Raw genomic sequence first — 24,530 nt, 5'->3', positions numbered from 1 at the left:
GGCAACACACCAAAGCCATACTTAAGGCTTAGGATACTTGTTATTTACAGTACATTCCCTTATCTCATCATCTCCTGCAAAACAGGTGCGTATGTGCTTTTGCTCACTCACCAATATCTTTGCCAAAACACCGTCGTCATTTGACTCCATGGTAACAACAGCCTTGTCGGTCTCAATCTCACAAAGGGCATCACCTGCCGCCACTTCCTCACCTGTAAAAGTAAAGGAACACATCCAAGAACTTTCAATATGATATAAATCATTGTTTGCCATTTTAAACACTCAATTCACCACATTTTTTTCCATTATTAAAAGGGTGTTTCTGACATTAATGTGCAAGTGATTGATTTTAGTTGTGATCATGTGAATCATGATCATCGGCAGTATATTATAGCACCTGCATAGCACCTGCTCTTTCACCGGGACTTTGCACACACGGAAAACAAATTAGTTGCCGTGGAAATGAAAGAAGGAATGAATGAAGAGACAAAAAGGTTGCGCAAGAAAATATCTGCTCCGACTTTGGCCTGCATATACATAGGAGCCTAATCAATGTTTCATGGGAAAGACATGCCAGATATGGAAACGCAGCATGTCTCATAGAAGGAGAGATCTCTGCCTATCCTTAGAATCCCAGTAGATTCCCAGTGGTCCACCACATAAGAGAGCTGGAATATATTAGCATCTGCTTAACAGTGAAAGAGGATGGCAATTAAGAGCCACTGGTTCAGTTCTTCCATGCTCATGTATCCATTTTAAGCTACACCTGTTTCAAACTCAAATGGGCTTCTGGTGGAAAAATGCGTGGATAAATGGACCTTAACGTCTCCTTTGACAAAAAGAAGAGTAAAATAAAGACTACTGTTGTCAGCAGTACAGCTCATTTGTACAAAAAATGTTATAAGTCAACAGTTTAATGTTGAAGTTAAAAAGTGACATGGTTACATTACAGCTCCCATCAGTAAATGTATATTTCATAGATTTAGAGATTGAGAGATTGAGAGAAAGATGAATCGTCTTTGTAACATATGTCCATGCATTAAGATGGACAGGAGGGCAGGAAGGAGGGAGTAAGGTATATGACATAAAGGTCAAGGGTCATCCAGATCTGACACCTGGTCGCATCTCTATCTTCTGGCAGAAATAAAAGCTGTGGACGGGTGCGTCACTTGGCCGAGTAGCAAAGAGCGGACAGTGCAAGGACAGTGCTATGAGAGAGGTATCTTGTAAAACCTCAAACTAATACCTGCATTGAAAGATACGAGACTGTAGGCTGTATTTAAGGCGGAGAGATGCGTGGGAAGGAAAAAGGAGTAAGAGGGTGGGTCAAGGGAGGAACAGATGAGGAATGGGTGAGGGGAAGGTTGAAAGAGCAGAGGGAGTATTGACATTGTTATCCCCTGAGAGCAAGCAGTAGTGGAGTCAAGATTGGATTTGTATGAGGCTTTAACATCGTATGACCCTAGGGGTTAGCTGTGATGTGCAATATTAAAGATTAAGCAGACGACCCCAAGCCTTTTTCACCTCTGAGCAACAAGAAAGGCAATGGGCAGATCAACAAAAAAACCCATGTATACAGTCAGATCTATGTAAACATACATAACCTGCACATATGAATCCACCACAACAAACTGCTGGTAGTTTTGATGCTTTGAATATATTTGAATTTATTCTATTTTTGCTAGGAAATGGGTGATTTTCTACATTACAAAGACACAAAATAATAAATAAGTGATTTCGTACGCTCTCCCTATAAAGAATTTAGGGCTATAATGTGTAATGTAATGTACACTGGATGTGCTTTTCTTGTCACTGAGAATCTGTTGCCCCGCTTTCCCTTTCTCACTTACACACACATGTACATATCTCACCCCGAGTCACAGAAGCACATGGCAACACAGCAGAGCAGCCAATCAGAATTCAGTATGCTGCCTCCTGATAAATGAGTGTGTGGCTGAGGCGCCTGGCTGAGCAGAGTTGCTAAGCAGTGATGAATAGTGACTGCACTGTTTCCTTGAGCCAATTAGCCACCAGAGGCCCTCAGGTGCTACAGTGCTCAGGCCTCTGCCTGACAGAGCAATGTGATGTCATCGGGTAAATGATTAGTGCTGCCATTTGTCCATCATTGTGGAAAAAAAAAACAACTAAATGCTGAGATTTTCGGATGAGCACAGATGCAGAATGTGTTACTGTAAGAATCACATACATTTGGACTACCCTGCTACAACTCCTCTAACTAGTGAAACAGTGGTTTCAGCAGGTTAATTGGAAGAGGCCATGCAGAAAAGAGTGTTAATGAGAGCTGGCAAATGGAGTCTTGCTTCATATGTTTCTTTTACCTTCCTTCTTCAGCCATTTGACTATGCTTCCCTCCTCCATGGTGGGGGAGAGCGCAGGCATTTGCACTTTTACTGGGCTGACACCTACAGGACAGAAAGAGAATAACATAATTCACATTGGGGACAGGAGTAATCAGGCTTAAAGGAAAAGAAAAAAAATTATAATTTTCATACAAGACATATTCGCAGCCTTCCTACAGATGGGTCTTTCAACATCAACTAGGCTGTCTGAATGTCAAAATAAATCAATTAACACACCCAGAAGTAGCAGTAGCAGTGCTTGGCAGCAACAAGGCCGCAGGGGGCGCAACACGTTCAACTCGGCAGCCGATTGCAGGAAGAGACAGCGCCACTATGACAGAGGAGGGCTGACAGGTCACTTATGTAATTGTGATCCTGGCTGACACCGCATCAGAGGCTGTAGAGGCACTTGTACTCACGCAGGCCTTTGAGCTGCCATTAAAGCCCCCCGTTGTCACCAGCTGCAGTCACTCAGAAGGCCAGGGTTCAACTGGCTCACAGCACTGTTTTGGACACTGGGTCTCCACAAACCCCAAGCTGCTGGGGCATCATTGCTTTACTAAAACTAGCCTGCAGTGCTGTAGATAAAAGAACAGTCAAGCTTATTGCTTAGACACGGCAGAACTAGAAAGGAACGGCCCTTTGTTTAATGTTTTCTATATGTTCATTGAACTGTTCACGTACTGCAGACATTTATGATGAGTAGAAAAAGAAAGTGATATAGACACAACAGATAAGAGACAGAAAAAGTAAATGAATAGGGCGGAAGAAAAGGGAAATGTGAAAGGGCTTTGTCAATATCTTTGAGCTTTTTATTTACTAGATGTGACCAACACAGTTCAAACTGACCCCATAAAACCATGTCCTTGAGATAAGATGCTACTTGGGTGTAGATTTCTTAAATATTCACCCCAGGAACTGCATAAAATTACAGGAAGAGACATAACACCAAAAGCAATAGTCTCCCATTTTTTTTCAAAGTTGAATGAATCAAACAAAACACTGACATGTCAACCTAACAGTTTGTCCCCATGATTTAAAATCAAAGAAAGTAAAATAAATTCACTCAAATGCTTTGGCATCAAAGTTAAAGTCAAGAAGAAAAAAATCAACACTTATTTTTCTGTTTTGTTTCAGATTAAGTGTTTTAGAGGCAACACAGGGTTTGCTGTCTTGTGCAGATCCTCAGCGATCTCTGACCATGTTGTGTGCTGCTGCCATCTGCTGGACGATTGGCACTGGCACAACACTCTAAGACACTAAAGACCGGCTTTCCAATAGTAGTATCAAGTGTTTAGAACTTCACTCTTAACGTTTTTCTTGAGTATCTAAAAATCAAGAATACCATGGACTATATTTGTCTGTTCATTTGTGTGTGTGTGTGTGTGTGTGTGTGTGTGTGTGTGTGTGTATAAAGGACCATCAGTCTTACTCTTTTCCCACGAACAAAATACCAATACTGACTCAAACAGCAGCTAAAATGTATATCATCTAAACATAATAGACAATTTGCCCAGCAGACACATCGTACAGTTACGATTAATAACATGAATGACGGCTGCATTCCATTCAGGTGTGCAGTTTCAGACACCTGCTATTGTGCATGCTTAAAAAAGATATGAAAAAGAGGTAACGCTTGCACGCTCACTCCAAGATATAAGAAAAGGTTTTATTAAAGACAACGTCTCGATCCTGCCTGGATCTTCATCTGGTCAACATGTTTAAAAACGGAAACGATACTCTCATATTTATACATTACGCCCTGCAATGGGCTGGAACACAACATGATCATGAGTGCGTTTAATCATTGTCAACACCCAGTCAATCTTCCAAAACAACAATTCATTCATTCATTCATAAAATAAAATAAAATACATGAAGAAAGACAAAAAAGTAATGCTTCAAAACAACGAGACTATATCTTAACAACAGAATTAATTCCAAGTATTAATTAGTAGGAGTGAGTGTGCAGGCGTTACCTCTTTTTCATATGACTGTCTACTGCTAGCCTTGCACCTACGTGATTTGATTTCATTTACTTCGCTTCCACATGGTTTGGAATGGAGCCATCATTAATGTGATTGATTACACCACTGTTTATTTCTGCGGAGCAGAAAAAACACAGTGAAAAATGATCTCTTGACTCATGAGCAGCACATTACCGGTCCAATATGCTTTTTGAGATGCCACATTTTAAAGAAAACCATTAAAGATTCACATAGCTCTTGATTCACGACATTCCCCTCACATTATCCTTTAGTTCCTCCCAGCGACCGCTTATGTCTGCCTTGGAAAGCTTTCCCCGTGTCTATTACTAGCTACCTGCTGAGCACTAAGCTGTTCCTGACTGGTCTGAAGTAATAAACTGCTAAATGGCAATTCCACCATCATTTCTCTCTGTGTACCAGTTGGTACGCAAACATTTTGTTTTGTCAGCCCTCTTTTTTTTTTTTCTTTTCTTTTTTTAAATGAAGCTGTCTTTTACTTCCCAAACATGATTTTGCCCATTTACCCACATCCTTCACAGACTTTGTTATACAGTAGTGAAATGCAGCCTGGGGTAAGTACACAAATCCACCTTGAGCCCCATCAACATCATCTATCCCAACTGTGTTCCACACATTACTGGCTATGTTAGAATATGTGTGTATGTATGTTACATTATAGTAATCCCACCACTGGATTCAATAGGTCTTCACGGAGGACATTACTTGAGACACAGTAGGAAAACCATTGGTGTTAACACTAGAATGAATATTGGCTGACTTCTATTTAGTTGCATTAGTTTCTTAGATGCTCGCACACACATTAATTGTATTAGTAACACCTGTGATTTTGAAATACCTGCTGTAAAAAAAAGCTTTTCAGTTTTGGACATGCCTACATATCTTACTGCTATATATATATATATATACATACAATATATTTTTATAAATAAAGAAATTGTGTTAACCATAAAGGAGGTGGGTCCACTCTTTGCAAGTGAGGGACATATGACAGATGCCATAAAGGAGGAGCCATGCATTGCTAAATGACACTGGTTGCAGTGTACTAGCTTTCTATCAGGCTTTCTATTAGTGAAAAAACAAAATGTGCCTGTGAGCAGTTTCAGTTGTTTTCTATACATCTTCGCCACATTACATTTGCCAGAGGTATAAAATAATGACAGCAGATGTCAGCGGCTGCCTGCACAGACACGGACGCAAACTATCCTTATATTAGACTGTCAACACTCACCGAGTAACCACGGCGAGTGGAAGAAGTGTCTGACATGCTCCTGCCATGGTTGTGTGGCCCATAAACATTTATTGAAGTTCGTTATTCTCAGGCTAAATAAAATCCCTTGACGACCCAGACGCAAGGAGGCCGCCATGTTGTCGTCCTCCCGTCGGTGAGGCGTGTCCACACATATGCCTGACGGTAAAACGGCGCGGTGGGGTAAGGGTTGATGTCGTTTTGAAATTAAAATGAATCTTGTGAAGTTTATCGATGCCAGAAAACATTTACAAACATCCGGTGACTTGTCATATATTTGAGTTGCACAGAACATGTATTATTGATTTAACTAGAGATAAACGAGCAGGCTCAAATGAAGTAACTCCTTTGGGTCCTTCGACGTCCTTTATACTGTTGTTCTGTTGCGTTCAAATGGACGGAATCCGCAGTGCTCAGTGATCTACCGCCCTCTGCCGGGAGAGTGTTTCAGGATCCTTCACAAAGTAGTTCTGTGTTTAAAAAGTGTGAATTAAATCAGTTTCATTGTATTGTCTATGGAAAAGGGGCTAATCCTCACACTTAGACTACTATTAGACACTGTAGCCTATTTTCTCTCTGCTTAATATTCTATTGAGCTTGTTTGGAGTGCATTGCAGTCTATATATTACTTGAAGTTGTGTATAATTTTTCTACTTGAACATATTTTCTTAATATTGTGTGTGTATACTATATAGCTACTGTTTATTTATCTCCTTTCTTGTTCTTTTTATTGATCAATTTATATTGATCTATTTTTTGCATTGAAGGTGAAAGGGTAAAGCAAGAATTTCATTGTTTTTATCTGTACATATGACAATAAAACAATTGAATCCTTATATTGTTGGATGTCAGTAACATCTCTTAAGTTATATCCTATTATATGATTTTATTGTTTAGTCTCCTGACGATGCAGATGACAACAAAACTTGAAGTGAAAATATAGAGATTGAAGTCTCTATAACATATAATTCTAGCTCTTATTTGTAGTTTCAGTAGGCTATAAGGCACTGATGTCATTTTGTTGATTTTTTCAGCATTAATAAGACAGGCCCCATTTTCTAGACTCTAATTAAAGTTGTGGCATAAACTCAAGGTTTGTGCTGGTTTCATTAACGTAAAATTCCACTTCAATGAAAAGTAATGAGTACTTGTGCATGGACAAAGGTTTATTCATGCCTTTACATGAATGTCTTGAATGAATGTCATGAATACATACATGAATGTCATGTCTTTAAAAAAAAAGGGAAATCATCAACACAAGAGAAAATATTATATTATGTTAAGTAAATGTTAAATACTGTGTATTTATATCTGATCCACTCGGATCTAATTATCTTATTTCTGATTACAAATAAATGCCATTTCTCTAAATTGGATTGATTTGACTTATACTGAATATTTTAATTTAGAGAACCACATGTGTGTGCAAACAAGGAAATGATTGGGTGAGCTAATGGTCAAAAATACATGGGGAAACAAACATTAATGGAAAGTCCAAAAATCTGAGCAGGAAATTGGCTTCATGACAAACCGGCATGGCAAGATATCATTGCATTGCAATGAATGCTTCCTTGTCTCAACAAAAATGAAACACAAACTGCCAAACTGCTTGTAAATCAAGTTTTATCATCAATTGTTTATGTGGGCACAGTGGCTTCAGAGTACTTACATTTTTAACTGTTTCAGAGTCATCACCAGTGCATTTCAGCCTGGGTCATATGTTAATTTTTCTTACATAAGATTATAAAGGGGTGTGTTATTTCTGGGAAGTGACACCCCCCCTCCCCAAAAAAAGGCTGCATTAGTGACGCAGTTGTCTATCTCACACTTTGGGCTGAATGCCTCACAGGTCCATTTGAGTGTGAAGAGAAAATGATAAGGAGGTCTGATAAGCTGCTGCTGTGCATCTGCAGAGACAACACAATAGCCCCACTGAGCAAGCATGGGACACAGACACCAAATCCCAGCTAGCTGTCTGTATGCACATGCTTAGGCTATCTTTCATCACTTCCCTGTTCTTCCCCCAGTATCTATCTGATTGAATTGATGTGCTCTCTTTTAAATAATAAAATAGCCCTTGTGTGGCTCATTCAAATGTGAAAATCATTTTCAGACAACAAGAGATAAAGGCACTATCGGCAGATATTGCATGTCGGTTTTTTTTGGCAAAACTAAGGCAGCCATTGTTGCACATTGTTGCACCTGTGCAGCCTAGTGTGTCACATGGCACAGATGGCAGAAATATTTTACAAAATATTTCATATGTACCTACATGTTGTTGTCACCTTCCTAGACAGTTCACATTGCAGTACACTTCTCGTAACAGCTGATGTGCAACAGAACCACTCACAACTAAAGTGAGACACCTGGATAAAATATCTCTTCGCAGCTGCATTTGTGTGTTTTTCTTCCTTCCCAGATCTATTTCAACCGGTTTGGGTACATGTTTGCTTATGTGCCACTAGCACCTGGCATTAGTGTCCTACAACCAAGTGTTGCAAGTACTTGTTATGCTGGTTCGATGGTGCGCTTCCAAATAACTCAGAACAACACACTCTTCTCTCACTCACAGTTGATTCTCAAGAACCAGTGAAGTCATAGTGAATCTAAAACACACACACTACTCCTCACGTACAGCATAATGCACATTAAAGGCAGCTGATATCTGATTTGAATCAGGTGGTGGTGGATCCACCCACACTGAGGGTATGTAAAGCCTGGGTTTGCATTCACAGGACAGTAGTCTGGTAGGAAAATCAAGCTCCTGTCTCTTTGGGATGTCAGACGCTAGATCTGTCAAGACAATTTGCCTAACTGCTCAGTTATCTTTACATCAAACATGTCTCCATATCACAGCTCACAGCAGCATCCACATTATTATTTAAAAGTGAAATTGAGGCCACATTTCAGATCTTCATGTTTTTACTACTACTACTAATCATCAGATGGGAACTATCATTCATTTCCTGGTTCATCTCTGTGTGATTCAAAGTTCATGTACAGTGCAATGAAGCAGTACTGGTAAATCTTAAATAATACACAAATCCTGTTCATAATACTTTACCTCATGTATTTGTGGCTGCTTACCAGCTACACACAACAGACATCATATTTCCTGCCATTCTTTAAGGATTAAAAACGTGTACAACTTAGAATCATAACTTTTTATTTTAGCGAAGCATTAACCACAGTTTGATTTTCTTTTTACACTTTTCAAATTTAAAGGGTCATGCCAACTACTTGTCTTGAGAAACTACAAAATGTGATTGCTCCATGTCAATAATGTAACGACATCGAATCTCAACAATGGAATATGATGAATACGCACTTCAGTTTGAATTGCATTGCGTATTTGCTTCATGTAACATAACAATATGGCAATCAGAAGCTATTATCTCAATCCAATCAGGACCAGTCACTGGTTATATCGTCTCTTTGTGCGCAATTTACTTTATTTCATCGAGTCATCAATGGACAACAAAATTATGGTAAACTCCTCTAATCAGAGACGGTTTCCTGCCACCAGGAAGAAATGCTCTGTTAATCCTTTTAGAAACTGCATCAGGTCCGATACTAGATGATTGTTCTCGTTTAATTTCTTTATAATGACATGTGGTGTCATTTCCTTCAGCTCGCACCATGATGGCGTTGGTTAGTGACACTGATGTGTGTGAGAGCCAAGAAACTGAAAGGGATGCAGCAGCGCAGTGGGCAAATTTTGAGGCCATCAGGAAAGATAATGAGAGAACATTGTGTCAATCAGAGCAACGCTATGTAAAGAAGGGTTACAAATGGCAGATAAATCAGAGCAAAGATTAGACATGGATTTGCTTGTGAACACAGGCCAAAGAAAGGAGCCTTTTATTGATGCTGCTTTTATCTTGTTGGCCATCGAGGCCCCGGCCATTCGTCTGCTGCCTGCAGGAAGCAGCATGGCAACTAAGGCACGCACTGGCAAACGTTTAACCGTTTGGCATTTCACACTGTCATGATAAAACAGACATGACCCGCACTATCTCACTATCTCTAAGTGCATGGCTTTTCAAAGTCAAGCTCGGGACAGATTCAGAGGGAATAATTCGCACACTCTGGACAGACAATGTTGATCATGTCTGGGCAAGAAAAGCTGTAATTTGGGTGGCAGATTGAACTCAACATGCCGGCTGATCTATCAGAATAATTTTTCTTTGTCTCATAGTAATCTAAAGTCCCAGAATTTGACCTCTTTTTGATTTGCATCTAGGACATATATATATTTTTAACGACACCCAAACTGTACAAATTCTGAAAAATGACTTCCATGAAATAAAAACAAATACAACCTTTATTTGTATTAAACATCAACAAACATTTACACACTTTCTTTACAGTTCAGTGAATGCAAAGTATGAAATGAACCAAATAAGGCAAACCACACTATTATGTCGATGTATCACTAGTTTATGCATTGTTGTACTTATGGAATGATTTTTTAAATTTTTTTTATTCTTATCGTTTAATTGTGTTTTTCTATAGTGCTCAGACATGCTTCCCAAAGGACACTTCACAGTATAAGTGCCAAAACATGTATGTTTTGATTGCATCAACATGTGCTCATTTGGGACTTGTAGATAGTAGATAGTATCTGAAAAAAACGTAAGAAAAAAACAAGGCTCACAATGTTTTATGTTAGCATTTGGCAGTTTTTGATATCCTCTCCTTCACTGAGATCTTACGTAAACACACGAGTGTGAAGCTTGACTGCTGTCATGCTGGCATAACAAACAAGTTTTTCTTTTTAATAAGGCACAGTAAAGAACATCTCAGTGCAGTGTCACAACAAAGGGATGAATACAAAAGAGGAATAATGAGGCAAACACACAATTATCAACAATGTGTAAACAGTTCAAACATACTCTTATCAAAAACTACAATAAAACATCACATTTGCATACAACATCAAAGAAAACATAAATTAATGAAATTGTCACTTCTCTGACTCCCTCCATCCTCTTGCATTCCTTCCAAACTTGTAAACCAGCCTGCGTCCGTCTACGCGTTCTAGGATTTCTCTTTTGTAGTAATATCTGTAACAGAGGACAGATGAACTGACTAGTAAATTAAATTCAAAAGGACTTCATTATAGATCACCAAAAACACTTGTCAAATTGCAAATGTCATCTAAAAATTCAGTGTGATATATTTTGTAATGTAGTCTGATTAATTCAAAGACTCGCGCGACATCGAAAAAACGCGCTCTGAATCAGATGAACTACACTTTTAAATGATTCGTCTGGTGAAACGATCCCACTAACTGACAACTGTCCATCTACGCAACCAACATGGACTCTAACTAGCACTCCAAATCCACCACCAAAACTAGTCCCCAACAAATACAGTATTTCCTCCGTTTTTAGTAATGTTTGTTTAAAACTACAATAGCCAGCTGTTTTGGTCAGTTTATTAGCCTTTAAGGAAATTTGAAGTATATATTTGTGACCTGCTTTTAAGGGTTTATGTCCTCTGGACTTGGGGTTAAGGGTCAGCTGTTGACCTTAACCTTTCACACTTGTCATCATCATATGTAAACTACCAATAAAACAACATGCATATTTTGTAGCCCCACCCCCCCCCCCTATTCAGTACAATAAACTGAATTAATCTACTATTATCTTTTTTTAAAGCAAGCGCATTGGATTATAGGTACTGCTTTTATCAAATTACTTTAACAGCGTTGTGTGTCCACGTAATCCAATATGTGATGGAAGTAAAGTATAAGGATGAAACTATCAATTACTGCTTTTTATTCATTCCCTGTCATCATCAAATGGATAAGATAACTTCAGTAGAGTTTCAAGTTGCCTCAGTGTCTCAGTGTCTTTTCTTTCAGAGTACGCTTTCAAATTCTTAATCACATGAATCCAAATAGAAAGTAGACTAAGTTAGTTTGATTGTTATTCTTTTGCTTTTGTCATTCATAACACAGAGTACCAATCTGTTTGGTGATGCCATCACGCTGCAAATCCCCCCGCTGCACCACAGTTAAAAGGAAATCAGCTTTGTGTTCACAGTGACAATACCTGTGGGCATATTTCAGAGTTCCCAGTGGTTTGCACTACAATGAAATTAAGCTCATTAGATTAGCTCATTTGAATGTAAAGCTGTGACTATTGCAGGAGCCAGGAAGATATTCTGAGGAGAAGGCCATTTCAGTTCATTTGGAAGGAAAGTGAAAACATGGAGCAGGCTCCTTCTAGGTGATCAGCAAATATGTGTTTTAAAAGGGTCGACTTAACTGGTTGTTTACCTCTTAATGATGTCACCTATAAGCTACTGAAGCTGTTTCAAAGTAAATTCCTTAGTTGTAGCAGTGCGGTATGTTCTTTTCAGTAGCAAGTGCATTATAAGCTGCTTAAGTAAATTGGATTAGGAACAATGCAGTGTGAAATGTCCTCCTCATCACAGATTTTACAAGCTATTGCCAGACTAAAGAACACCCCTGTGTACATGTAGGATGATGACTGTATAGAAAGTGGAGGAGCTTTATTTCTGCGGACAAGCTTCACTCCCTCTGAGGGAAAAGTTACCCAGAGAAGAAGCTAAAAAGTAAAAAGCAACAACTTATATGGTATAACAATTAGCAGCCGCAGTCCCTACTGAATACATTGAACAAGAGAAGATGCAAACTGGGTATCTGAAGCAATTTCTCTAGTGATTGATAACTTGTGACTGGTTTTGCATTGTAACTACAGGTAAGACAGATTCAGGTAAAACAAGATAGCTACAAACGTACCTCATCGCCCGACTTAGTTTCTCGTAGGTCATGCTGCTGTTATTCTTCTTCTTGCCCCATAACTGTGCCACTGCCTCTGACTTAAGGAAGCGGAAAACCCCCTCTGTCCGATCCTCCCACTTGATGAGCCCAGGGTTTCGTTCTGGGTTCAGCAGAATGTCCCTGATGAACTCCCACAAGTGGGTCCCTCTTGGGCCTGTGGGGAAAGAAAGTAGGTTAGAATAAACATTTCAAAACACAGTGGGAAAATACATTTAAATAATAGCTAAAGATGTGTTGGTATTTACTTACTGTGTTTTTTGACCTGATGAGGACGGCTGAAAGACCTTTTGATATCTGAGGGAAAGACAGCAGGTGTTTCTTAACCCTCCGGTCAAATAAAACTTTAATCAATCATAAATATTGTGTTTTACATCTGATTGCCTCAAGGCCTTATGATATCCTCCACACTAGGAATTTGCACATATAAAAGTGCTGATCACCACTTTCATTGAATTTTGAGTGGTTTAGTCAACACCCATGGTGTTCCTGGTCCATAGGAAATTAATGGGAAACACTAGATTATGTCCATTCATCAGATTGATGAAGACACCCACACATCCACAACCACAACCCCCCAGCACGATTTTTTACAATAAATGTTAAATATTTTCATTGTCTATTCTTTGTATATTCACAGCAGTTATTCGTGGAAAAAATGTGTTAAATAAAATTTGGTGATGGTTTTTGTGTTAAAGTAAGAGCAGTTAAAACAGACCGGTCAAATTTGATCGGGAACACTAAAGTAAGGGGGAAGAAACGAACACGACAGGAGGGTTAAATCCTTTTTATCCATTTGTGATCTTATGATTTATTTGTCTGTTTGTGTTGCGAATTCCTCACCAGGGCTAGAAGAGGTGGGGGAGGCAACAGGTGCGGGATGAATCGAGGGATCGTAGATTTCTACGTTAACAGAGGAAAAAAGTCAACATGGCAGTTATTTGTTGCAAGAATTGTTTCACATAAAGCATTAGTCAAAGCATGAACGCAGCAGATTGACATATTTACAGTACCTCCAGGTGGATAGCCGACATCTGGAAATGGACAGGAGAAGTCTACTGTAAAGGGAAAAAAGGTAAGTAGAAGCAGAGTTTGTAGGGATATAATCATTCATTTATCTGAACAACTGTGGGCAAGTCTGTGTTGAGATTGCTCTTATTTTCTTGAATCATAACCTTTTTGAGAGACTCTTACATTCTGGTTTGAGATCCAGTTGTCCTATTTCCATGTGGTACTGCCCTGCACAGTGAAAAAAAAGGTAAAATGAAGTTAATTGTTAGCACAATTCAGTGGATTAAATTTCTCAGTGTTGAATGATTATTCACTTTCGCATTTATGGGATGGGGTTTAGGGCCTTACATTGCATGTTACACCGTGAGGCAGTCTGAGATTTTCAACAGATTTATATGCAGATACTGTCTGACAGCCCAAAATAGGATAGTGCTGTATTTTCAGAGCAAACAGATCCAAAACATTTACAATTTTCATAATATCAGATGATAAAAGGAGTGAAAAATTGATTGAAAAGCTGCCTACATGCTCTGTTTTTCAGAATAAAACGAGTAGATAAACAGAGATGTAGCATCAAACAGGAAGCAACATGAAAAATCAAATCAAAATTTGATAACCACGGCACTTTTGAAACACTGGCAGCGCTGGTAATTCCCACAGTCTTACCCAATATTAAGGCCTCAAGCTTTTTTGGTAATTATACCCAGTTTCACAAACAGTTTGACAACAATATTAGATGTATAAAAATGTAACACCTCAATCCCAAGACACTGAGCTGCCCTCTTAAAGCCAACAAGAACAATAGCAGCATTGTGCTCTAGTTTGCTTTATCTTCAATTTCAGCGTATCCTGGAGGTTAAAGCTGTTGTGCCTGTTCTACTGTCATAACTTTTGTTTGGAAATACCATTAGCTTCAGATGTTAGGAAAGAAAATAGGATGTGCCGATGTCTTTCACCACATAATTAAACCCAAGTTTTGACAATTTGCATGATTTTATTGATTTAATCTCCTCAAAGCTGCATTCTACATACTGTAATAGAGATCCCAAAGGTGAAGCGTCAGACCTATGAACTCCAGTTTCTTTACAATAGCCTTCAGACTCTAATTAAAAAACAGTGGATGAGCCAATTCTCTGCTTGTTTCACAGCTCCACATCCCCTCTGTGCTTTGTTAGAAGACCTATTCCAGCAAGGGCAAACAACAAATCCATCATCTCCCTCGCTTTAAGCAGTCCTTGGCCCTCTACAGCACCCTGCAGTGCGACCCCTGACCGGCTCTGTGATCCCCTCTCAGCAACGCTTCAGCAAGACTTTGTTCCAGGCCCAACTCAACACCCAGCTCCTCTTTTATTGGGATTAATCATCTTCCTCTTTCCCCCTTCAGCCCCCCTTTTCAGACAGTCAGACGCACCGCCCCACTTGAGCTCTGTGATGCTGTGGAAGAGAATGGGTCCAGCGCTGCCGGCAGCACGGATGAAGTCCTGGTAGCTCAGGCTGCAGAGCTGATGGCCGTCCATATCAAAATTTTGGAAGGGAATGTTGGAGGCATCGATCTGGTGCATGTCCATGATCTGTTGCAGCCACTCCCACACCTGGTATTTAGTCCAGAACTGTGGCTGGGCGTCACGAGCCCACAGGCGACTTGTATACCCAGACATCACCATCGAAACTGGGAACAGACACCAATGTTTGTGTGTGAAAACAGTCTGAAACATTGTCTTCCTGTGAATTAATTTTGTTTGAATGTAAAACAAGAATCCGACAAAGGAAACACAAAGTCCTCTACTGAAGGTGTTTGCCAATGATTAATCTGCAGAGCACTTTACTGAAAGAGCTGTTGAGCCATTTCTCAGTTGGGAATCCCTAATTCATGACTTGTGTTTCAGTGCTCTGGGCTCACCAGGTGAGCAATACATCAGTTCTAATTGTTAATTTTGCACTGAAGTTTCCAGTGAGAGAACTGGATTGTTGAATAGAGAGCAATCAGAATAAATGCATTTCTCATCACATTTTAGGCTGTTATGCAGACAGTTCAATTAGCTTAGCCAGGAAGACATGCTAAAGGCTTCATTAAGAGTGTGTTAGTGTTGTTTATAAGCCTCACCATCAGGGTAGGAATTAGTGGGGCCCCAGGTAGTGGTCAGCTGGCTGTCCAGGGTGGTGGATGGAGTAACGCTCATATTGTAGATGGTACACTCTGATGTACCATGGCCCAGGGGCTGAGGCAGGAGCGGAGTGATTTACTGTGGGGGCAGATTGAAAATGAAACAATAATCTTCAGGGCTGTAAAGCATCTAATGACACTCTTGCAATACTCTAATGGTTAAATAGTGACTTCAAATTTTGACAGACATATTCTGATGATACATAAAACAATGTACTGCACAGTTTGTTTGATTCAGCTGTATGTTTATGTACATTGATGTTATAATCGACATTTCTGATACTATTCACGGTTGTTTCCTGTGTTTTCTGTTTCATAACAGGGACGGGTGTCTCAAGGATTACAATTTTAAACTACATAAATGAATTGATTTAGTAAAACTAATGTATTTAACTAGACACACTTAATAAGCCCCCTAAGGCCACTGAAAAAATTGTAACACAAAAGAACTGTATGTCAGCGCAATTTCTGGGCTGTGTATGCTGTTCATTGGACATATGCATTTACAAATGAATGGGTCAGTTGGGTTTTATGTTTTAATGGAGGCATATTTGTTTGTGACATGGTGCAAAACTTCCATTTAATCTGTTAGTTAGAGTGCTTAGTTCATTGTGAGATGATTCAGTGTTCAGTATAAGCTGCTCTCCCTCTCATGCTACACATTTGCAGTTAGTATTTAAAGGTTTGCAGTGCTGTGTACTTGTAGAGTTAAATAGAGGCATGTTTCAGACATATCCAAAAGTATATTTGCATTCCATGTAAATAAAGCTGTCAGAATTTCAGCAGCTCCACTGTTTTCTGTTTGCAGCGGGTGAAGAAGTGTTGCACAGGCACAATAGCCTGAGTCATGTCTGACACCATTCACTGCCAATATCTGGTTTCATGTTAGTCTGTTGAGTTTCATGAAAATGGATTCAGAGTTTTTGGAACATACCAGACTGTTACTTACTACTTACTAGTACTTACTGCCAAACTAGATGGCTGCTCTACATTCTGTATTCTGTGGGGTTTGTTTCCATATGTCATATAATCACGTTGTTCGCACGATCCATGGCGCTTTTGAGTGGTAACATTTTCCAACATTTAAACAAAGCTTCAAGGCTCAGATAGTTTTAAAATGGGCTTTGAACTGGACTCGCGTCGACGATCACCAATGTGAAAAAAGGGTGATTGTATGATGGTGTCATAATGTTATTGAGAGTATATGTTAATCATAGTATCAAAGTATCTTTAATATGAGGAGCGGCACCTATTACAGATGGCTACACAATGGATCTATTTATTTACACAGTACTTCAACTGTTTCCTGGAAGATCCTGGCCGCACCTTTATGGTAGGTTATAAACCAAATTATGCCAAGCCCTGTTACACATTTCAACAGTAAATGTTGTGCTCCCAGCCTGTGTCATACAGACAGGAAACCAAATCTGGCACGTCAACCTATAACAACCTAAAGTCATGAGCCCTGAATGAGATTCCCCCTAGAAGACATGTGACACATGCCGTCATTCCAAGGGAGATCAGCTCCCCACTTGACAATCTGTTCAAACGTCTTATGCTGTGTGTTAACCCTCCCCACTGTCTGCTACTGCCAAGCAGGTATCTTACCAATAAGGCTCAAGTGATTTCTGTCAGTAGGGTTGAGTAGTAATGGGTCACATGAAATTTATATTATGCAGATTACAAAAATAAGTAACCATAATCAACCCAGATTACATTTGAGAAATAAATGCAATCAGATTATAGTCACATTGTCATGGATTACTTGATTATGCTTTATTGATATGACAATATTACATTTTGAAACTTTTTTTACTCCTCTCATGTTGCCAGTTTTGTTATCGGTGACTTAACAAATACTTTTTTTTATGATGATGATCTGTGGAGTTATGGGAGTTACAAGAGCAAAGAGCTCCATGTGGCTTTTGATTAATAAAACAGCAGCAACAAAAGCTTACCCAAAAACAGCGTCCCACTTTTTTGTAGAATACATAAATCTTTGTGGCTGCGCAAATTTTTTAACATAAGTGTTTAACACAATGTTTTCAACATTTTGAACCAACCTAAAAGTAATCCATAAGCATTCAGATAGATTTTTTTTAGCAATCCAATGGATTATATCACTAATTACAAAAATGCCATATATTCAAGTAAATGACTATGTTTCAAAGTAATCTGACCCAACACTGTCTGTCGATACAGCAGTCAGGCAGCAGTGCTACAGAAACGAAACAAAGACATTGTCACAGTAGAGGATCAAGCTGAGTCATGGTGAAAAATTACTCCACTGTATATGCCTCTGACGTGACACGAGGAGATAAGCAACGCTTATCTGGACAAGTTCACGTGAACATTGTGTCTGTTCGTCAAGACTGCTGGTTTAATTTCAGTCATAGTGGTCCTATGGTGGCATTGAACTTAACTCGGTTCGGTTGGTAGTTTTTCCCTTGTAATTCTCTCAATTGTTCCTTTATCTTATCTACCTACTGCAAATATTGTATTTTGAAACCAACCTATAATTAAAACTGAGGTTGATTCCATGGCATTAGTTGTGCAACCTTTCTGTGACATCAACAGCAGAAACAGAGTGAGGAAGTGCAGTGTTGACAGAGTGAAAGTGTACAAGGGAACATGTTAAAGTGAATGTATTATTATGCATTGCGTTTCACAAAACACTTTTTTAGGAATTTGATATTCTTTCAGTAAATGTGAGCAAAACAAATATTCACTTCAAGAGTCAACAGGTCAGTGACATTCTACATTCTTTGCTGTCTGTTTCAGAAATCATAATAATTTTAGAATGCAATGGTTTTTAAACACGCTGAGCCTATTTTAGTTCGGTTTTCAGGTTGATCATCCTGCATTCAGTTATTTTGACAAGCCCATACAATTATGGCAGCCTACCGGAGCAGCAGAATGGGGTCCAACCAGTCCTGATAGATGTCTCATATAGATCCACTCTCAATACGGCTGAATAAGGATCAATACAGTGTCTGGAGATTCCGATACTCAAGAGGACTAGTGTTTACAGTTAGATGAGGTGAGTCCTTTTGCTCCTCAAATCTTTGAATTAACAGATGAAAGCATGCAGACACACTAGGTGCTGCCCCACCACAATGGGTGTTTTATCCTCTTAACTTCCTTATCCTGCTCCAATTGGCTACCTGTCCAGGCTCATACTAGGCAGGTATTTGCATAATGCACACCCACACACACACCACCACCAACCCTCCCTGTACACACACACATGAAAACACATCCAAACCACACACATACCTCACATAACTTTTATATTCCCTATTGGCTCTGCTCCCTCTCACTTGCTCTCTCAAATACACAAACAAACGTTCACTCAAGCAGAAAAGTGCACACTCGTGAGGAGTCACATTCACAGGCATGGATCCAAACACACTCAAAAGTCCATAGAGGGAACGTTAAATTGCTAAAAGTCATTGTTCATATAGTTGCCTAAAATAGTGTTTAACCTTTAGAGAAATTTTCCCCTGTGTTATTATGTTGCACAACATTTGTTTTCCTTATTTCATCATGATGAATGAGGTGCTTGACAGTTTAGGTAAGAGGCCCCGAGAGAATTTGTTCCTTTTACCTTTTGAAAGTCGCTGGAGCTACATGGTAAGAACAACATTAGTGACCGTGTGCCTGAAAAGACTTGAAAAAGACTGAAAAAAAAATGCTTTCATGAAGGTTACACATCAACAACTGTCTCTAATTTTGTGTCTCCTAGCTTTGAATAGGCGAATAAAATTCACACTTGCCGTCTGTTTGAGGGATGATCACTATTTAGGTCGAGCTTATTTTAGTCTCACCTAGAGCTATGGATGACCTCACACTCACCGCGATCACATCAAACTTTGATCAAGTCTCAAATGAGCTCCTACAGGCATTCAATGATCCACAGGTGTCTGAGTGGAGACTGGCAGATGACAATTAACTGGCGTCTCACGAATCCCAGTGAGTATCACACAACAATGACAGCAGTGGAGAATCAAGAGCGGCTTTATTATGTGTGAGTGTTTTATGTATCCTGCATTATTTTTCTGTCAGGTATCATTTAAGTCCCTCTGTGACATTCACAAGATGTGCCGTCTTTGAAGAGGATTTCAAATTATACTGTCATTTACATGTTGTATTAAGCTAATTCAATTCTTATCCAGAAGACAAAATCAGGTCTCTGCTCAACTCAGCCATTGTGCATCCCAAACCTGTACTATTAAAGAAGGGCTGTGAATATGAAAGTGATATTTTTTTTTTTTTTCAAATTCCTCAAAACATGTTTGTCCTGTTTGGTTGCCTTTTCCAGCTCGCATCATCCAAACGCAGAGCACGTCTTCCTCAATCAAAACCCAGATAGATTAAACAAACAATACACATGCAGAAGTAACAAAAAAAAAATGTTTTTTACTGAACTTAGTCACCCTCTATATCCGCTGTTGCCCTATACTGACAGCTATCAGAGGGAGTTCAAGCATTCTATTTTTTGCTTGACGCCAATTAGCGTTTGGGCAAAATGTAACATCTTTGATCTGAGATCTAAATCTGATCTGTAGCCTTGTACCACTACAATACCTCTTGGGACTAGAGGCACTAACAGTATCATGTTGATAATTGAAGTGACTTTGAGCACGGTTGAACTGTATAATAGGCTGAAGCAGCGAGAAGTCTGTCAGAAAGTATGTCAGGCTTCTCTCAGAGCTTCTTCAGCAGGGTCGTGCGAAGGGAAACCAGAGGTGAAGCTGAACAAATAAACCCAATTAATTTGTTTTGATATAACATGGATGCATCAAGCTATGTAATCACATAAAATCACTCCCAGGTCTCAACATTTAATCATGTCCAGGGGCTGGCATTAATGGCCCTCTCTCATCCTATGGTTATACACATACTGGCTTAGCTCTGTGCTTTTCACAGTTCACACTGAGCTCACTTTGGACACTCTCTCACTCTCTCTGATTATGTGTGTGTGTGTGTGTGTGTGTGTGTGTGTGTGACTTGGACTCCTGCCCACAGCTCAGCCTCAGAGGTAATGAGGGAATTCAGTGTTAGTATGATTATCTCTGAGAGTTCCCCTCATCTCCCCGTTCACGCCAGAGCACTACAGTCCTAATAGTGAAACTCACCGCTCCTGATCTCCCCGTGACTCCACGACACCATTCTACCTGCACAGGTTATGAATAAGTCACCTCTAGCCCTCCCCGCAGCCCGTCTGCTGCGTGTTTGTAACACAGGTGCTATTTTCTGGACTTTTTGCAGCATTTTCCCATCCCCTTTTTAAAGGGTAAAGTGCCTCCAGGGTGTAATTTGGGACCTAAGCCGCGCTTGGTGCCGTCCCACTGTGAATGCCTGACCAGATTTTATTGCAGTAAGATTAATACGCCCATCAGCAGTGAACTGAAGTCACACACTTCTCATTACGGCCAGTGGTTTGTCCTGCTTCTCAACTTCTTTTTTTTTTTTTTTTTGTTCTTTCTCTATCGCACTTTTTTTCTGGCCATGTCACAAGGAGAGCAGTATTTGGCATCTCATTTCATGGATCTTCGTTCTGCTTTTTCAGGGTGGATGTGGGTCGACATATGCAGAAGTCCACTGGGGGAATAGCAAAAAGGAGAGACAGAGTGGGAGAGATCAAAGTCTGTCATATCAACTCCACTCTGTGTGAGTCAGCTTACCAGCATCGTGAGAGGCAGTGAAGACATCCTCCCAGACACAAGGAAATGTCATCAAGATGCTGGCGTTACAGACAGTGTCATCTATTTTTAACTAGAGAGTCAAGTAGAGGCTTATGTCACCCTCCAATAATAGTACACTACTGATCCATTTATAAAGAGGCTTATAACTTGCTTAGTGGTACTGTGGAATATTAATGCTTTATTTGGGGATGCGGTCAAAAGTTTTCCTTTGACAGGAAAGGCTGTCAAAGCTGTCAGTCAGAAGAAACAGACAAGACAGGAGGGGAGTACAGTTTGCATGCTCTAATGGACGGGAACTTATTAGCGGGAGTATGTCTATTACTGTCCCACTTGCCTCCTCTCTTTCATTAGCTGCTTATCACGCCTGTTAGTGTCTTCTTTAATACTTCACATTTTGATTAGCATATGATCCAAGGGGGAAGAAGAAAAAATCATTTTATTAGTGTCAATTACTGCTACAAATGACAATTTCACTGCCTAAATTGTAATTTTACGTTTCCTCCCTGTCAAAGAACAATGGCTGTGTAATTACAGTAATGAGAAGTGCAACAGAAAAATGAATTATTCACAATCTCCTTTCCTTTCTTGTTCTTTTGAACACCACCGTCGTCTATTTGCTTGACAACTGACTGGCTGTATTAAACCTTCTGCATGTAGAACACATGTTCTGCACGTCTCACAAGCAATATGTTCAAGTGCAGGAGTGCTAGAGCTTGGCATGAATAATGTAGAAATACCTTTTCACCTGCACGGTGTCCACAGGCCTGATTGCAGAGTGTGGATCTCTCCTCCACCCGTAGGTGACACTGTTGTCTCATATACTGCTGGGCATCTCTGCCAGCAAGGTTATGTGATGAGTGAACAACACAGATGTGATATGAGAATGTGTAGGCGATGAAACGTGACAGTTACTGACTACGATGCCTATGGATGGTGCTACCCACATAGGTTACAATAACCTACATACACTTTCCCTACTGAGGGAAACATCAGGGAGGTGTTAGAAGGATACAGGAGTGAGAAAGATAAATGGAAGATGAGAAGGAGGGTCGGACCAGACTCCAACGAGTGCAGTTTATTGTGGCTTGGCTAGACCGCACTATGATTTTGCCACAGAAAGAGGCAGCCCCTTGTATTTCAATTAACACATATCAAAGATGGACCACCAACACGGGTGCCTTTGAGGGCATCAGTGCCCTTCAGTGTCCTGACTACTGCAGTTAAGATACATCAACACACTGAAACCTACAGTGATGCTGTAACCTCCACTATGTACCTATTATTATCTATTTGACCTTGATCATAACTGCAATCATGTATTTGCTAAAAATGTCTTATTGTTATTTGGGAAGAACTTTGTGATATTTGCACTTATGTTTTGTGTTTACTGCTATAATCAATATTTCTTTACTACCAATGGATCAAACTAAGTGAGCAAACCCACGGATAATTATCACTCAGCTTTGCAGTTCAACATTAACTGGTTGTTTTGGTTTTACATCCCCAAACTTTATTTCTCTCTCATCAGTGTATCCAGGCACAGCAGGAGACCGTTTTCAGCAAAAAAAAATGCTTTAAAAACTCCCTGTATGCTACCAAACAGCAGACAAAGGTGGCTTGTGACCTCAGTGGAGCATTTAGCAGTTTAAGAGCCAGATGTTGGTAGAGAGTGAAAAAGGGCAAAAAGGAGAGTGAATATTGGACTATTTGTCAGGCGGCCAGACTTCAGTGTAATGTTAATGTTGATCTGCTGGATGTGTAAATAAGTAAATGTTTGCTGGCAAGTTCATTATATCAACTTTAAAAGATGATTATATGTCAGTGCTGTGCTTGTAATCTTTGTTTCCGCTGCCTTCAAGTGGCCAAAGAAGTGGTTAATGCATCGGTTTAGATATGTGGAATGAAAATGTTATTATTGGTAGCGCATTAAAACCTCAGAATGAACCCAACAAAAAATGCTTTTGCAGCGCAGAACTGAAATTTTAACATGACGACTGAAGACCTGAAGAACTGAAGAAGTAGTCACACACATATACACAAAATAGACAAAGCAGTCCATTAGCCATGAGACCCACACCAGGGGAATAACAAGGTACAATGTGACACAGCAAATGAAAGTGTCTTTTTAAATAGCTGAACTTGCTTCCCTCTCTCTAAGGAAAAGAGCATCACTGGAATCTTTCTTGCAATAGGAACTTACTGTCTGAGCACAGAGCGCAAAACTGGCCAACAGTTCGGATAACAGCCCTAAATGTATAACGTAATTATTCCAGAGCTATGGTGTAATCTTTTGTACTAAGGGGGTACCAGTACACTGTAAAGTATGTGACAATACATGAATGCATCTATTGGGGAACAGGGTGTGAAGTTATGTAACAAGGGGGTAACAATTCTGGGTCTCACAAAGATCTCATACCGTGGATCTTATTTTTACTGGGTACTTATTCTGTTACTACAAGGTATGTATGACATATTGAGCTATAACCTAAATATTTGGGAAGAACTTGGAGAGAATTTATACTGTAGCTATTATTTAACTACTGGGTACCTATTTTTACTTGTGTTGTGGGTGGTTTGGCTGGGGGCAATTGTAATGGTGTGTCGAAATTGACCCTGACACAATCAAAATGGTGTGCAGCTTAGTAACAACATCAAAATAATGGATTTTTGTTTCTCACAATTTAAGAAGAGAGTTTTGTGTTCACTTTAAAGGAGTAATGTGTAAAGGCATACCACCTGCTCCAAACAAATAGGGGGCAGCATTTCAACTCCTCCTCCTGATAAACCTTGCAGTGTCTTCAAAAATGTATAGCCATCTCATTCAAGGTTCATTTCCAGTGCCTATGAGAGTATTTCTGACACACTACCTGCTGCTGCGTTCTGTCTGGGTCAATGCTGGGGTCAGAGAAGTCCACCACTCTTGATGCAAACCAAAGAAAATAACAGAAATGTGAAGGAGCAACGACCGCTGTGTCTGGAATGTTTTTCAGGATGGTTTATATTGTTCCTAGAGATCCAACAGTAGCTGTTAGCTGGGGCAGCGCTCCTGTTGGACTGGGGGCAGATTGGACGCTGCAGTGATTCAGTATCGCCCCCATGGTGCAAAGTGGTATTAGCCCTGGCCTGTGTGTGAAATTCTTCATGTCAACACTGTTATTTCTACACATTCTGGTGATACTGCTGATTTGGCCATTAGAATTCTGGCTAGAGCTTACACATTG

The 24,530-nt window shown here is 39.8% G+C and overlaps 2 protein-coding genes across 3 annotated transcripts in view; both read right to left on the bottom strand.

Moving 5' to 3' along the window:
* pdhx (pyruvate dehydrogenase complex component X) overlaps positions 1 to 5,737 on the bottom strand; it is a 31,120-nt gene extending 25,383 nt beyond the window's left edge. The window contains exons 1-3 of the mRNA XM_070830669.1: positions 5,598 to 5,737; positions 2,340 to 2,423; positions 112 to 212 (exon numbers count right to left, since the gene is read on the bottom strand). Coding sequence (XP_070686770.1) covers positions 112 to 212; positions 2,340 to 2,423; positions 5,598 to 5,733 — 321 coding nt within the window. The 5' untranslated portion in view covers positions 5,734 to 5,737. The remainder of the gene's footprint in view (positions 1 to 111; positions 213 to 2,339; positions 2,424 to 5,597) is intronic.
* A 4,184-nt stretch (positions 5,738 to 9,921) lies between these two features.
* Positions 9,922 to 18,642, bottom strand: ehf (ets homologous factor). 2 transcript variants are annotated; one of them, XM_070830615.1, is made up of 9 exons: positions 18,506 to 18,642; positions 15,542 to 15,680; positions 14,849 to 15,106; positions 13,621 to 13,665; positions 13,440 to 13,484; positions 13,270 to 13,329; positions 12,679 to 12,723; positions 12,388 to 12,583; positions 9,922 to 10,681 (listed from the first exon to the last, which is right to left on the bottom strand). In XM_070830615.1, exons 2-9 carry the CDS (start codon positions 15,615 to 15,617, stop codon positions 10,582 to 10,584), a joined length of 825 nt encoding a protein of 274 aa, XP_070686716.1. In that variant the 5' UTR covers positions 15,618 to 15,680; positions 18,506 to 18,642; the 3' UTR covers positions 9,922 to 10,581. The 2 variants fall into 2 exon arrangements, with proteins under 2 accessions (XP_070686716.1, XP_070686717.1); XM_070830616.1 differs by having other exon boundaries at positions 13,440 to 13,481.
* Between the last annotated feature and the right edge of the window lie 5,888 nt (positions 18,643 to 24,530).

This window comes from Pempheris klunzingeri, chromosome 5, assembly GCF_042242105.1.
Source record: "Pempheris klunzingeri isolate RE-2024b chromosome 5, fPemKlu1.hap1, whole genome shotgun sequence".
In the NCBI taxonomy this organism is placed as follows: Eukaryota; Metazoa; Chordata; class Actinopteri; order Acropomatiformes; family Pempheridae; genus Pempheris; species Pempheris klunzingeri.
Note: the sequence above shows the minus strand (reverse complement) of the source record. Positions and strands in the feature narration are given on the sequence as shown.

Coding starts and splice junctions, on each gene's coding strand:
- ehf (XM_070830615.1), bottom strand. CDS start 15,617: ATGAGCGTTACTCCATCCACCACCCTGGACAGCCAGCTGACCACTACC. Junction 12,724..13,269: donor CCCCACCTCTTCTAGCCCTG/GTGAGGAATTCG, acceptor TCTTTCCCTCAG/ATATCAAAAGGTCTTTCAGC. Junction 10,682..12,387: donor AAACTAAGTCGGGCGATGAG/GTACGTTTGTAG, acceptor CCTCTGTTACAG/ATATTACTACAAAAGAGAAA.